Source organism: Thalia democratica, chromosome 8 (assembly GCF_965202585.1).
Source record: "Thalia democratica chromosome 8, ktThaDemo2.hap1.1, whole genome shotgun sequence".
Taxonomy (NCBI): domain Eukaryota; kingdom Metazoa; phylum Chordata; class Thaliacea; order Salpida; family Salpidae; genus Thalia; species Thalia democratica.
This window is the reverse complement of record NC_139172.1, coordinates 25,097,436-25,110,016: the sequence shown is the minus strand read 5'-3', so window position 1 is coordinate 25,110,016 and position 12,581 is coordinate 25,097,436. Positions and strand designations below refer to the sequence as shown.

Below are 12,581 nucleotides of genomic sequence, written 5' to 3'. Positions count from 1 at the left end.
TCAAAGATAGTTTGGTGTTAGTACATTTTGGTTCTTGTTTAGTACTTAAAATTTCAACTAAAAGTACGAAAACGCAGCATTAAAATAAAAATGTAACATTTAAAGTTAGTCTATCGACACCACTTGTTAAAAGTGTTTATTTTTGAAACATAAAAAACTCTTTTTCCCAAAACTTTTTTCTAACTGCTTTGAACAATTTTTAATTGTTTAACCTCATAGTAAAGATTTAATTTAAGAACAGCAAGAGTAAACAGTGGGCCTGTATACTTGTAGTGATTAAGTGTGCATCAACTATAATTACGTCAACATTTATCAACTATATGATTGATGATGTGAGAACAATAATACAATGTTATACAGAAAACGCTACATACCGATTTTTGGCTTTTTGTACAAAACAAATTCGGAAACATAAAAAAAGTTTGTTTTAGATAGCACTTTTAAATCAAAAGCATATTTGACATATAAAAATGAAAGAAAAGAATAGAGTGACCGCAATTAAGTAGCCGTATTAATTTACTTTTGGACAGACAGCCGACAGTTGATCGTAGATATGAATGCAGTAATGTTTCCGATTTAATCAAACTATAAGCTGTTGTATTTTATTAAAAAAGCTAATTTTTGTAAGCAAAAGTATTTTGATTACACTATTTCTTTATTTTCGTAATATTTTCTAAGACGTGTTATTGTCATTATATTAACATAAGATAAAAACAGATTAAACTAAACAATATATTCAAATTGAAAATTTATATATTGAAACATATATTAAATACAATATTTTGTAATAAATATGATATTCAGTATCATTGTTTTTATACTGTTATATTCTACTAATTAGTTGCTAAATATGAACATAAATAAAAATTTTCCAAGTGATTAATACACAAATTTTTGCAAATAATAAACAATAAGTTTTTATCGACTTTCTGGTTATTTCGTAAGTATATCTGTATATGATTAACTACAAAAACTAGCTAAATATTTTCATAAAAGTTTTTTTTCAACAAAATTTATAACCTTGCAAACAAATGTTTTTTTTAACCTTTATTGCAAAACTACTTTGATATTAGCTTTCACAAACATACAAAATAGAATTGAAAGAAACTTTAACCACACAATTAGAATACAGTAGACTACCGCTTAAGTACGCACTTTTTTTGGTACGCACCCCGCCTTAAGTACGCACTTATCCAGAATGATTCCAGTTTTATTGCCTAATTTTTCAATCATCAAGTTTTTCCAGATTATTTTATGTTTCCAAGTAGAATGGCCAACCTGCTGAGTTAGCCTGAGACTTTCACAACTTTTAAACTAGGGTGAGTAATCCCGAGTAGTCTAAGTGGCCTGAGATTGTGACAGTCCTGTTATTAAATGTTAATAAACTAAATAGTTATAAAGTGGTTGCAGAAAAGTGAAAAGAATAATGATATTTGAGCTGTAATGCTATAAAATAAATAAATCTAGATGACAAATTTAAAAAAACCTACAAAAACAACATAGTTAAGTCATAATTTAATTCAAATGTACACACATTGATATTTGAAAATGTTTGGTAAACACAATGTAGTTTGGTACTTTGCCTCTAACAAAACAAAATACGAAAAATATGGCTTAATATTCTTTTTTATATCATTGACTGACATTGACTTTCTATATTAAATGTATGTATTAATTATGTAGAAACTTTTTATAGAAAAAATAAATCATTTTAAAATCTATTAAAAAATTTTGCATATTAGAATTATGTATTAAATGTTATTTAAAATTAAAGACTTGTTTATTTGGCTTAATTATTTGGTGGCTAGTTGTAAGAAAGAAAACAAACGACTAAATTTCATATTATACTATGTTGTCAAAAAGTACGCACTACCTGTGCTAAGTACGCACTTTTTGGTCGGGTTCAATTTGCGTACTTAAGCGGTAGTCTACTGTAGATCATGTGAAAAAAACTTATCTACAACAGCTATATACAAAAAAAAAAAAGAATCAAAAAATAAACCTGTTTAAAATAAATTTCCTCAAGGTTAGAAATTTCAGATGCAATTTCATAAACATTTTCATTGGTTTGTGGTGGTTGATCATAAGCAAGGGAAGTTCCAATTTTGTTAAGATCATCTTCATTCATAATAAAGTTGTGGCAGCATGTAGCTTTATATCTAACAAAACTTCTGTAGTAAAATATATAATTTTAATTAATAACAACTTTGTACAACAATTTTTGATCAATAAATTTACCGAATCATTAAAATGGAGTTTAGCAAATCAATATACATGCGGTTTTGTAAACGATTTTTGCAACTGCCATTTGGCTGAACAACATTTCAATTGCTGCATTTGAATGTGGTAATTTAAACAGCTTTAGGGCAAATTTAGCAAGGTTTTTATAAAAGCTTGTTTGCTTTGTACTGTAATTTACTTGTTAATTGTAAAGTCTTATCTCTTGTTAGCTTTGTACTCTATTGATGAGAACTGCTCGAAATGAATAGCTGTCTAAATTGCACGATCGTACAAAATTACACGGGGGGCAAAAGTGCACGAGTGCACAAAATTGCACGAAGATACTTTTGCATGAGGGGATAAAATAACACGAACATAAAATTGCACAAAGATACTTTTGAACGAAGGGTCACTTTTGCACAAGAAGACAATTTTGCTCGGAGACAATTGTGCATGGGTAAATTTTTTTAGTGTTTTTATTAATTTTATTAATGTTTTTATTTGTTACTATTACTGTTACCCTTAACCCTTACCCTCGGTCGGTAAGTTATTTCTTATTTAAAAACTTTTTTAATTTTTACATTTAATTTTTTTTTTTTGTTATTTTTATTTTTACTATCACTGTTACCCTTAACCCTTACCGTTACCCTCGGTCAGTAACTTTTTTTTAATTTTTTTTAATTTTATTAAATTATTTCTTAATTTTTTTTTCTGTTTATATTTTATTTTAATTTTTTTTGTATTTTTTACTGGCGTGCAAAAATTTAACTCGTGCAAAATTGACCCTTGGTACAAAATCTTTTTCGTGCAATTTTGTGCACTCGTGCAATTCAGACCCGTCCCCGCTCGAAGTATATTAAATTTACTGTATTGTGTGTGTTGTATATCTTACTGTATAACTGAAAAAAATGGTCAAAAATAACATGAAAGAACAATTTTTAGAAAGTTTTGGCTTGATTTTGTATACAGGTTTGTTGACTTTTTTTATAACTTGAATATAGGTTTATTTGTGTAATAATTTAGTCTGAAAATACAAAAACTGGAAAAAGCGTAATAAATCGTTTTTTATACTTTTACCTAGTTTTAAGTCTTCAAACTATAAAAATTATATTAAAGTTTCAAAATTAGTCATTAAAAGTGTTCTGGTTATTTTTTTGAATTACAATCTGGTTGGATACGGATTTAATAAATTCTAGACACTTAAAATAAAACTTGTAATTTTATCATACATGGGCATAGGATTAAAAAAAACTATTTATTACTGATTTTCTTTTGTAAAGTTACACAATATAGCATATAATGGTTTGTTACTAAAAAACATTTTGTTGCTAAAATAATAAAGTATTATAAATTCAGGTAGCACTTTATTTAAATAAAATCGTATTTTATACGTAACAACTTAAAATTTTTAAGTTGGCAAAGTTTCAGTTATAAGTCATTTAAATGAGAGAAGAACTTGAATGACCAAGGTTTATATATTACAAGTTAAAACTGCGTTTTTTCAAGCATAAAGAAACTTTAACGCTTTGTTAAACAAATATTATTAGCAGCATTTTAATTCGCCCACTCAAAAAGCTTTTAAGGTTTTTATGTTTTTGCTTTAGATGTTACATTACAAAAAAAAAAAAGAGAGTTGAGTTTTTTTAAACTGTACTTATTTTCATGTAACTAGACTGTTTTGATCTTAATATGATAAGTTGATAAATGATTTATTTGTATAAGTTTGTTGGAATGACTATTAATTATAGACTTTATGTGAATTAAAAAAATTATGCACTAAAAAAAAACAAGCAGAAAAGCGTGTGTGACAAAATACAGAAGAAATTACACTCAAACTGTTTCCTAGAATAATTTCTTGTTGTATAACTGTTGTTCTTTTGTTTTAGTTTTTTTTACAAGACTCAAAAGTAAAGTATATAAAGTTTATTACTAAAACAGAAATTTAAATAATTTACTCGAAGAATAGTATGAAAGAACAAATTTTAGGAGGTTTGGACTTGGTTTTATTTGTAGGTTTGTTTATTTTTATATAGCTTTACATCAACTTTTTTCGCCTAATAGTTTAGTCTGAAAAACATAAAAATTGAAGAAAAAGTAATAAGTTGTTTTTTGTACTTTTACTAAGTATTAAATCTTTAAGCTTCAAATAGTGTATGTTTGAATTAATTAAATTTTTTTTTCAATAATATTATCTATATAACATAATAGTTTAAATTACCCAAAATTAATTAGCAGGCTTATAAAAACTCTTATGAATAACAAAAATACTTACAGGCTCACTTTTAGTTGCAATTTTTGTTGGAATATATCATGGCTACAAAGATAGAAACAAACAAAATTTAGAAAACTATTTTTTCGGAAGCAAAAAAATGTCACCGGTTAGCATAATTTTTAATTTAATATTTTATAATAAAATATTTATAACTAAATAAAAACATTTAAAAATTTTTTTTTTTATATTACACAAATTAGAAATAATAGTTAAGCAGAATTATAAAGTGTTCAAACTGAAATTAAACAGTTTTTTTAATAAATATCTTAGTAGCTCGTACCATGTTATTTATCATTTTATTTACAAGCTCTTTTGTTTTATTATTATTATTATTATTGTTTTTTTTTTATAGATATTCAATATAAAATCATTTAGTATACTACTTGGTAACCGTTCCTTAGACCAGATCCTTAAACCAAACTTTTTAAACGCTTTTCTTTTGTCGTTTAATAAATAATGATAACAAAGTTGTATATATAAAAAAAAAAAATAACTATGTCGAGCTAGCATAAAAAATATTATCTATTTACTAGCAAATTTTTAAGAAATGAGCTTGATAGTTAAAAGCACAGTTTAAAGTATGTGTGTTTTTAAATTTACAATGCTAGTAAATCATATGCTATCAATCAACGTAAAACTTGTTTATACCAAAATATAAATATGGGTAAAAAAAAAAGTTTGTATTGCTATTGTTCAATTATGCTACATGGTACTTACTGGATTAAACTTATATATAGCTTTTTTATTGCCTTTGATGACTTGTACACCTATTTATCTTTATTTTTAAAAACGTAACAGCAAACAAAATGTAAATTTTTTAACTTAATTATGTCACATAAAATCAAACTACAACTAAGGATTAAAATAAAAATTGCTTCATATAAAATAAAAACTTTCAAAAACAGTTGAATTGTGTTGTTTTGTGAAATGTTAATTTCAACCAACTTATAAATTTGTAAAGTTGAGTATTAAAGTAGAAATAAACATAACATTTAATCGCTAGGTGATGCTTGGAGCTTCAATGGCAGTGACGTTTATTTCGGCAATAGCATATCTAAGCGTGCCGGTTATGGTCTACTATGAAGGTACCAAAAATTTCTGGAATATTGTATCGTGCATCCTTCCCGCCATACCTTGCGCCTTATTTGTTTTACCTGTTTTGTACAAAATTCATCCTTCGAACATATATGAGGTTTGTTCTACAAGAGCTGTAAAAAAAAGACCTGTAAAAAAACAGAAAAAAGTTTAGTACAAGCATTTTGATACACTCCTGCTTCTGTATATTTAAATAGACTTTGTATGTACAAATAAGATGTATTTTGCATTTTGGTTATATTGTAAAGTTTTATTAAATTGACATTGTAAACAAGAGCTTGCTTTACAATTTCATAATACTACCTTGTATTACTATCTAATATTTTATAAAAAATATTTTCATCTAAATATCTAAACATTAAAACTTTTTTGATTTAAGCAAACATTCATGAAACAGATTTTGGAACTACGATACAACTTGACACTTAAGAAACTATGTGTTTGTGTTTACATTATCCAACAAGTTTGTTGTTGTATATATTAATTCCTTTTTTAATTAAAACAAGTTTTTTATATATTTTGTATACACTTTTTAATCCTAACTTTATGTATCCGGTAGATCACTATTTTTTATAACTTCTGTTTTTAAACACATTACAAGTAAATAAAATCAAAACTGTAACTAGAGAAATGTATTATTTAAAACTTATGCAGGTTAGTTGGATGGCCATAGGGATTCAATTGACTGGATCAGCATTGAGTTTGGTGACTTCTTTCTCTGTAACTTGGAGTACAGCAACAACTGTTTTCATTTGCAGCATTTACTCTACTTTGGTATTTCCTAGCTGCTTTCAATACCTTTTATCAATATAATTAAAAAAGTGTAAATCTGACTTTTGTTATTTTTATTTTTTCATGAGATCTACTTGATTCCGAGTTCCATCAGCCGGTGCAAGGATTATAACTACAAAAGAAAAATTATATGTTTTTTCGGTAGTAAAAATATTTTAAAAATACTATTTTTAAGTACAATAACATATTATTTTAATTGGAAAATTACAGGAAAAGGAGGATGCCATATTTTTTTAAAGAATAAGACAGTTTATATTAATTTAGTAGTTGCTGTAAGTTAAAGGTGGGCAACGTTTTTAATTGGCGGGCCAGATGTAAAAACATTTGTTCCTGGCGGGCCGAACCATTTCAAATTCGTTTAATTCACGATTACAATACATTTCGACAAAATGCTAATTCTATGTGATCTTTTTTTACTATATCTAAAGTAATTTTTGAGTATCTTGTAAACTGTACGTAAGATATTTCTGCTCTTCAATTTTAATCCCAGAATATACAATACATTTCGACAAAATGCTAATTCTATGTGATCTTTTTTACTATATCTTAAGTGATTTTTAAGCATCTTATAAACTGTATGTAAGATGTTTTTGCTCTTCATTTTAAATTCCAGAATATATAGGAAACACTTTAAAATTTTGATTGTCGGGCCGGACATACATGCATGCGGTCTGCAGTTTTACCTTTACCGGGCTGGATTCCACTAAATTTTCTAAATATTGATGGGCCGGATCCGGCTCGCGGGCCGCTCTTTGTCTATCCCTATTATATATGGTTTACTAAATGGCTTTACAGAAAATAGTTTTTCTTTATATTCGTATCCATAATTGGTATTATATAATTTTTTTTTAAGTCCAACTTTAAAATTGTCGATTGATTAATCTTTTACGTTATACAGGGCGGATTGAAGGCTATAGTGTGGGTTGACACCATCCAATCTCTGATAATGGTTTCCGGAGGGATCATACTTTTCAGTTACTCTTTAGCACAAGTTGGAGGTTTCAATGTAGCAATAAGTAATTTGGACGAAGCAGGGCTGAATAATATTTTTGAGTTTGTACTCTTTTTATCAGATTTTTTTGAACTATAAACTTTATAAGCTTTATTTGAATTTTTTGTTGCAGCTTTACACCGAATTTCAATGAGTCTTATTCTTTCTGGTCATACACTTTTTCAGTAAGCTTCGCGTATTTGTCTTATGTTTGCACAAACCAATCCATGACGCAAAGGTTGCAGTCTTGTAAAAGTCATTCTGAAGCTAAGAAGTTTGTTTTGAGATTTTAAATGCAAATAGGATATAAGAATTTTAAAAATGTTGTATGCGTATCAAACGTTACCTTAATTTTCACAAATAAAATAAAAATTTGAATATTTTATATCTTTATCATAACGAGAGTTTTATGATCAAATTCATAAATCTATAGGTATTCTTAAGAACATATAAGAAATGTATTGACTTTGCAATGATTGTAATAAACTAACTTCGAAAATAAAGTATTTTTAATTTGCAAATGCTTATGAATGTTGTTAGTATTTCACATTCAAATCTTTATTTTTCAGAACGCTCATATACTTTATGATCTTCACGGCAGTTATTTATTGTATCGGGATAATGAACGGGATCCCAATGTTTTCCTACTTCAAAGGTTGCGACCCGGTCAAATCGGGCGAAATTGATTTTGCAGATCAACTCATTCCTCTGATGGTGGTCAAGCTGTTTCAAAAATTTCCCGGTTTCGCTGGTGTTTTTGTATCTTCCATTTACAGTGGGATGCTGAGGTCAGAAAAGTATTGTACTTTTTTAAATTCTGAAAATTTTAGGTTCTGACTTAAAAATTTTTCAACTAAGATTTACTCTACAGATTTAAAGTTCTTGTTAAATTTTTAAATTACCAGAGATTGGTTTTGATTGATTTTAATAGTTTAAAGGAAGATTAATTGGTGTTTCTAGACAGAACAAAAAATGCTAGAAAAAGAGTTAAAATTAAAAAAAAGATAATTTCTCTGGTTTGATGTTGTCGGCGTTTTTTTAAACTAGTATAATAAAAACTATCAATATGAACTTGACAAAAAAATTGAAATATATTTATTACTTTTGCTTTAAACTAAAAATGTCGGTTAAAGTTCTAAAGTTTAAATAGCTTTTAAAAGCCTTCTTTGATATGAAAATAAACAGGAAATTGAAAAAACCTTTTGTTGAATTTTAAGTAAAATATTATAAGTAAGACCTTAACACTTTTAACAAGTACGTGAAAAAAATTAAATTACTTAATTAAAGTACTAAACTTTTAGTTTTGTAAACTGTTTTTTAAAAGTCTCTTAGTATTTTGTGAAATTATTAACTATCTTTAAAATTCTTAACAGTACTGTTTCATCGGGAACGAATTCTGTAGCAATGATACTTTTTCAAGTGTTTGTAAGACCTAATGTTGGACAAATGAACAATAAAAAGGAAATAGATATCAGCCGAATCATCAGTTTTATTTTTTATATTTTTACTTCAATGATTTTAACTTAATTATTTAAATGGTTACATTTTGATTATGTAAAACAAAACTATACTCAAATGTATTTAAGTGTAGGTAATAATAAAAGCGTTAAATTATTTATAGATTTGACTGTAATTAAAACTAAGTCTCTTAAATTTTAACAAACAAAACCATTTTTTTAGCTCTTATGGTCTTCTTTTTAATCTTCCTACTTTCGTTGGCTGTGAGCAAGCTAGGAAATGTTGCTTTTGATCTGAATGTATACATTGATTCTATGTTTAATGCTCCGATTAGTTCTATATTAATTTGTGGTATCATTTTTCCTTGGATATCAAAAAAAGTAAAAAATAAGTTATACGTAATTTTCTTCCGTACTTAAATAAAATAATTTATTACCACTGTTTTTTAATTGTTTATGGAATATTAACTAGCTCCAAGTCTGTATACACAGTCTGTATATACAGATTCTTTTATATTCAACAATACAAAAGTTTGTCAAGTATATAACTAAAATTTTTGTTAAAATCTTAATTTCTTGGTAAAAACTTAAAATGTTTTTAACTATTAATGCAAACTTATAAGGGAGGAATCATCGGTTTTATAATTGGAATATTTCTTAACGCGTGGATTACTATTGGCCAGAAAGTGTGGGGAAAAAATTACGAAGATTTCAAGTATGAAAGTACAACAGAAAACTGTACAAACTTTATAAACACGACTTTGAATCAGAATAATACAATTGAACCTGCTCCTGTTATCCAAAGGTTATTTAAATTAGTTTATAACTTTTTACTAAATGCAGTTTATATGATAACTTATAAGATCTTAAGTTAAGTTAAGTTTTGACTACTACCTTAAACAAAAAGAGCTTTTTATATTTACAATACACATAATATAGCTTGAGCTGAATATTTCTTGATAAAAAAGATAAAGGTGTACTATTTTGTAAATTAAAGTTGTTAAGTTATATTTATAAAACTAAAAGTTTTTTTTTCAGACCTTTTATAGCAGACACACTTTACCAAGTACCAATAACTTACTTAGGATTTATTGGATTTTTTAGCACAATGATTTGCTCGCTTTTATTCTCATTTCTAACCGGTAAGTATATTTGTTGTTTTTAAGAGATAAAATATATACTACAAACTACAACAAGTAGTTTTATTTAATAAGAAAGCTTCTTTTTAACTAAATAATTATTCTATATTTAACGTAGTTTAAAAAAAATAATGTTGTATAGTAACTTGATAAAAGTTAAGAAAGGCTTTTTTTTTAAATTTTATACCAAAATTTTAACTAGTTGTTTAGTTTTCCAAACTAAAAAATGGTTCATATTGTTTTGTATCTTTTTCATTTAATTAAAATATAAAGTGCAACACTTTGTATCTATTTATCTTAATAGTTTTGTTAAGAATATTAATATTTCAAGGACATCAAAAATCAAAAGAAGCAAACGCCAGCCTATTTGTTCCGATTATAAGCAGTAAAAAGTTTCCTTCTTCCGTGAGAAAGTTTTTCAGGTTTGGAATTCCTGAAAGTATTGAAACTGAAGAAGAAATGTCGCTTCGTCAGAAAGAAACAAAGGAAGATTCAAATTTTTAGTTTTTGTTGGCTTGAGCGTTAACTGATGCAAAAGAATATCATGCTAAAAATGATTTAGAAACGATAAGACTTTTCAACACTTTTCTTTTTGTGATTTATATTAAAAACTATTTAACAACGACTAAATGATTATTTGTTTTTTCTAAACTTCGTTTTTTAAACTTACAGTAGTTTGTATTGTATTAATGAATAAATTGTTTTACCATTAAACAATGGCAATCTATGGTAAATTAAACAATGTGAGTTTTAAATTGATCATCAAAAAATATTTTTAACAGTTTAGAAGAATATGATTAACTTTTTTTTCTAATTGCTTTTTGTTTTCTTTTTAAATTTTTCAATGTAAAACTAGAAGCTATTTTTTCTTTAAGTAACACTTAAGTTTCTATATTAGGAATTTTTTTTGAGTTATTTTAACTTTTAAAACTTTTGCAATCTATTTGTAAAATTTGTTTTACTGTCTAACGTAAAGTTTAGTTGCTTTATTAAAATCAAATTAATGTTAGCTCTTTCTAAATTAAGTAGTCTTCATCTTTAAGATTAGACTGTTTTCAAGTTTTTGAAATCAATTCATTAATCAAACAAAATAATAATAACTTAAAATGTACTACTGTTTTAACTGATATTTTTTGGTAAAGTTTGTAGCTTAAAAACGAATAAAAGTCTATAAAAATGTTATAAAGTGAAAAAAAAGCAAGTACTTGTATAAAATGTACAGTAAAAAGCTAAACTACTACACATCAATCTTTTCTGATCTAATTAAGCAAAATACATGCTAATGAAGAGCAAGTCAAACAGAAGTCTTTAGATTTTTAATTAAGACTTTTGTAATTTCTTTAGCAACTGAAAACGGTTTCTAAATGTTTGTAATTCTACACAAGTACAGCTTATAAAATATAATGATAGGTAATTGTTTTTGCTTAGTGGTTAGTTTTTGTCTTTACAGGGTTAATTCAAAAAGAATTTTTTTGTTTTTATTAAAGTAAACGAGTTTTAGTCATTTTGATTTATTGGATCTGGATCTGTTCAGATCTCAGCTAGGGAGCAAAGCCGGATCCGGTCATTATTGTAAACTTTTTTCTAACGTGAACAACTGAGGAAATCTTTGTAGTTAAATTTAGTTAGAGTTTAGGGAAAACTTAATGAACATACAAATCCAAAGTTACCTAAAATGGGCAATATTTTTGCTATCAAGGGGAATAACTAGTATTGGAGAAAAAAGTAAATGAGTTATATTTAACAAAGAAGCTTATAGTTTTTAAATAAATGCCTAGTGGAAAATTAAAGATGAGTTTGGAAACTCTGGTTTTAATGTTTAAATAGTAAATGGATATTGATATTTGATAAAAACTCATGAAAAATCACATTATTACTAGTAAAATTTTCAGTTATTTGTTAAAAAACCTAAAATTATTAATTGGTTTCTCTATTTAAGTATTTTTACCGGTGTCTAACTAACAAAATATTCTAAAAAAATTAAAAAAAAAAAAGTTAGTCTTTCTAAGATGAAGAAATCAAGAATTGTAAGTCAACTTATTTACTTATTTATTGAAGAAGATTAAAATTTATTTAGTGACAATGGTGTAATATAACTCAAATGTTTTTCGTACAATAGGTCTTTAGACAAAATTTTTTGAACCCTTTTTTTGTCGTTTAATACACAATTGATTAGTTCAACATAAAATATATATTACTTTTTTTTACTGATGTATATACTTTTTTAAATTATAAATTTTATGATACTGTTCGTATGAGCGGATTTTTAGGATAAAAATTAAATATATTTATTTAGGAACAAAAGTAAGTCTAAAAAACAATTATTCAACGCAGATGAAAATAAATAAAAAAACTTTTTATAAAGTTTAATGTGTAAAACATAATATTTCTGCCTTAGGATAACTTTTAGGTGATTACTGTAAAAAAATGATATATCATAACTATATTTTTTTAGTTTCAAGTAAAATTCCAAACTTTAATTACTTTTTGAATTTTTGTAGGGATAAACGAAATATGTTTTTTACTTACACGAAGTTGGCAAATCTGCTTTTTAGAAAAATATAAAGCAAACGTATAAGAATCTTAGTTTTAGAAGTTAGCTTACAAAAACTTTT

The 12,581-nt window shown here is 26.0% G+C and overlaps 1 protein-coding gene across 1 annotated transcript; it reads left to right on the top strand.

Annotated features, from left to right (window-relative positions):
• The first annotated feature begins 4,156 nt into the window (after positions 1-4,156).
• On the top strand, positions 4,157-10,969 carry LOC145842307 (sodium-coupled monocarboxylate transporter 2-like). Its single transcript, XM_082949731.1, has 13 exons — positions 4,157-4,233; positions 4,495-4,598; positions 5,496-5,684; positions 5,985-6,050; positions 6,242-6,361; positions 7,278-7,432; positions 7,504-7,644; positions 7,940-8,158; positions 8,744-8,856; positions 9,051-9,208; positions 9,451-9,632; positions 9,866-9,969; positions 10,298-10,969. The coding sequence occupies exons 1-13, from the start codon at positions 4,188-4,190 to the stop codon at positions 10,468-10,470; spliced, it is 1,770 nt and encodes a 589-aa protein (XP_082805857.1). The 5' UTR covers positions 4,157-4,187; the 3' UTR covers positions 10,471-10,969.
• The last annotated feature ends 1,612 nt before the right edge of the window (positions 10,970-12,581 follow it).

Bases quoted from the DNA above. Each gene is read 5' to 3' on its own strand.
- LOC145842307 (XM_082949731.1), top strand. From the start codon at position 4,188: ATGAAAGAACAAATTTTAGGAGGTTTGGACTTGGTTTTATTTGTAG. The intron at 4,599-5,495 runs GTTAGCATAATT...TTTAATCGCTAG, and splicing joins GAAGCAAAAAAATGTCACCG to GTGATGCTTGGAGCTTCAAT. The intron at 7,433-7,503 runs GTTTGTACTCTT...TTTTTGTTGCAG, and splicing joins GGGCTGAATAATATTTTTGA to CTTTACACCGAATTTCAATG.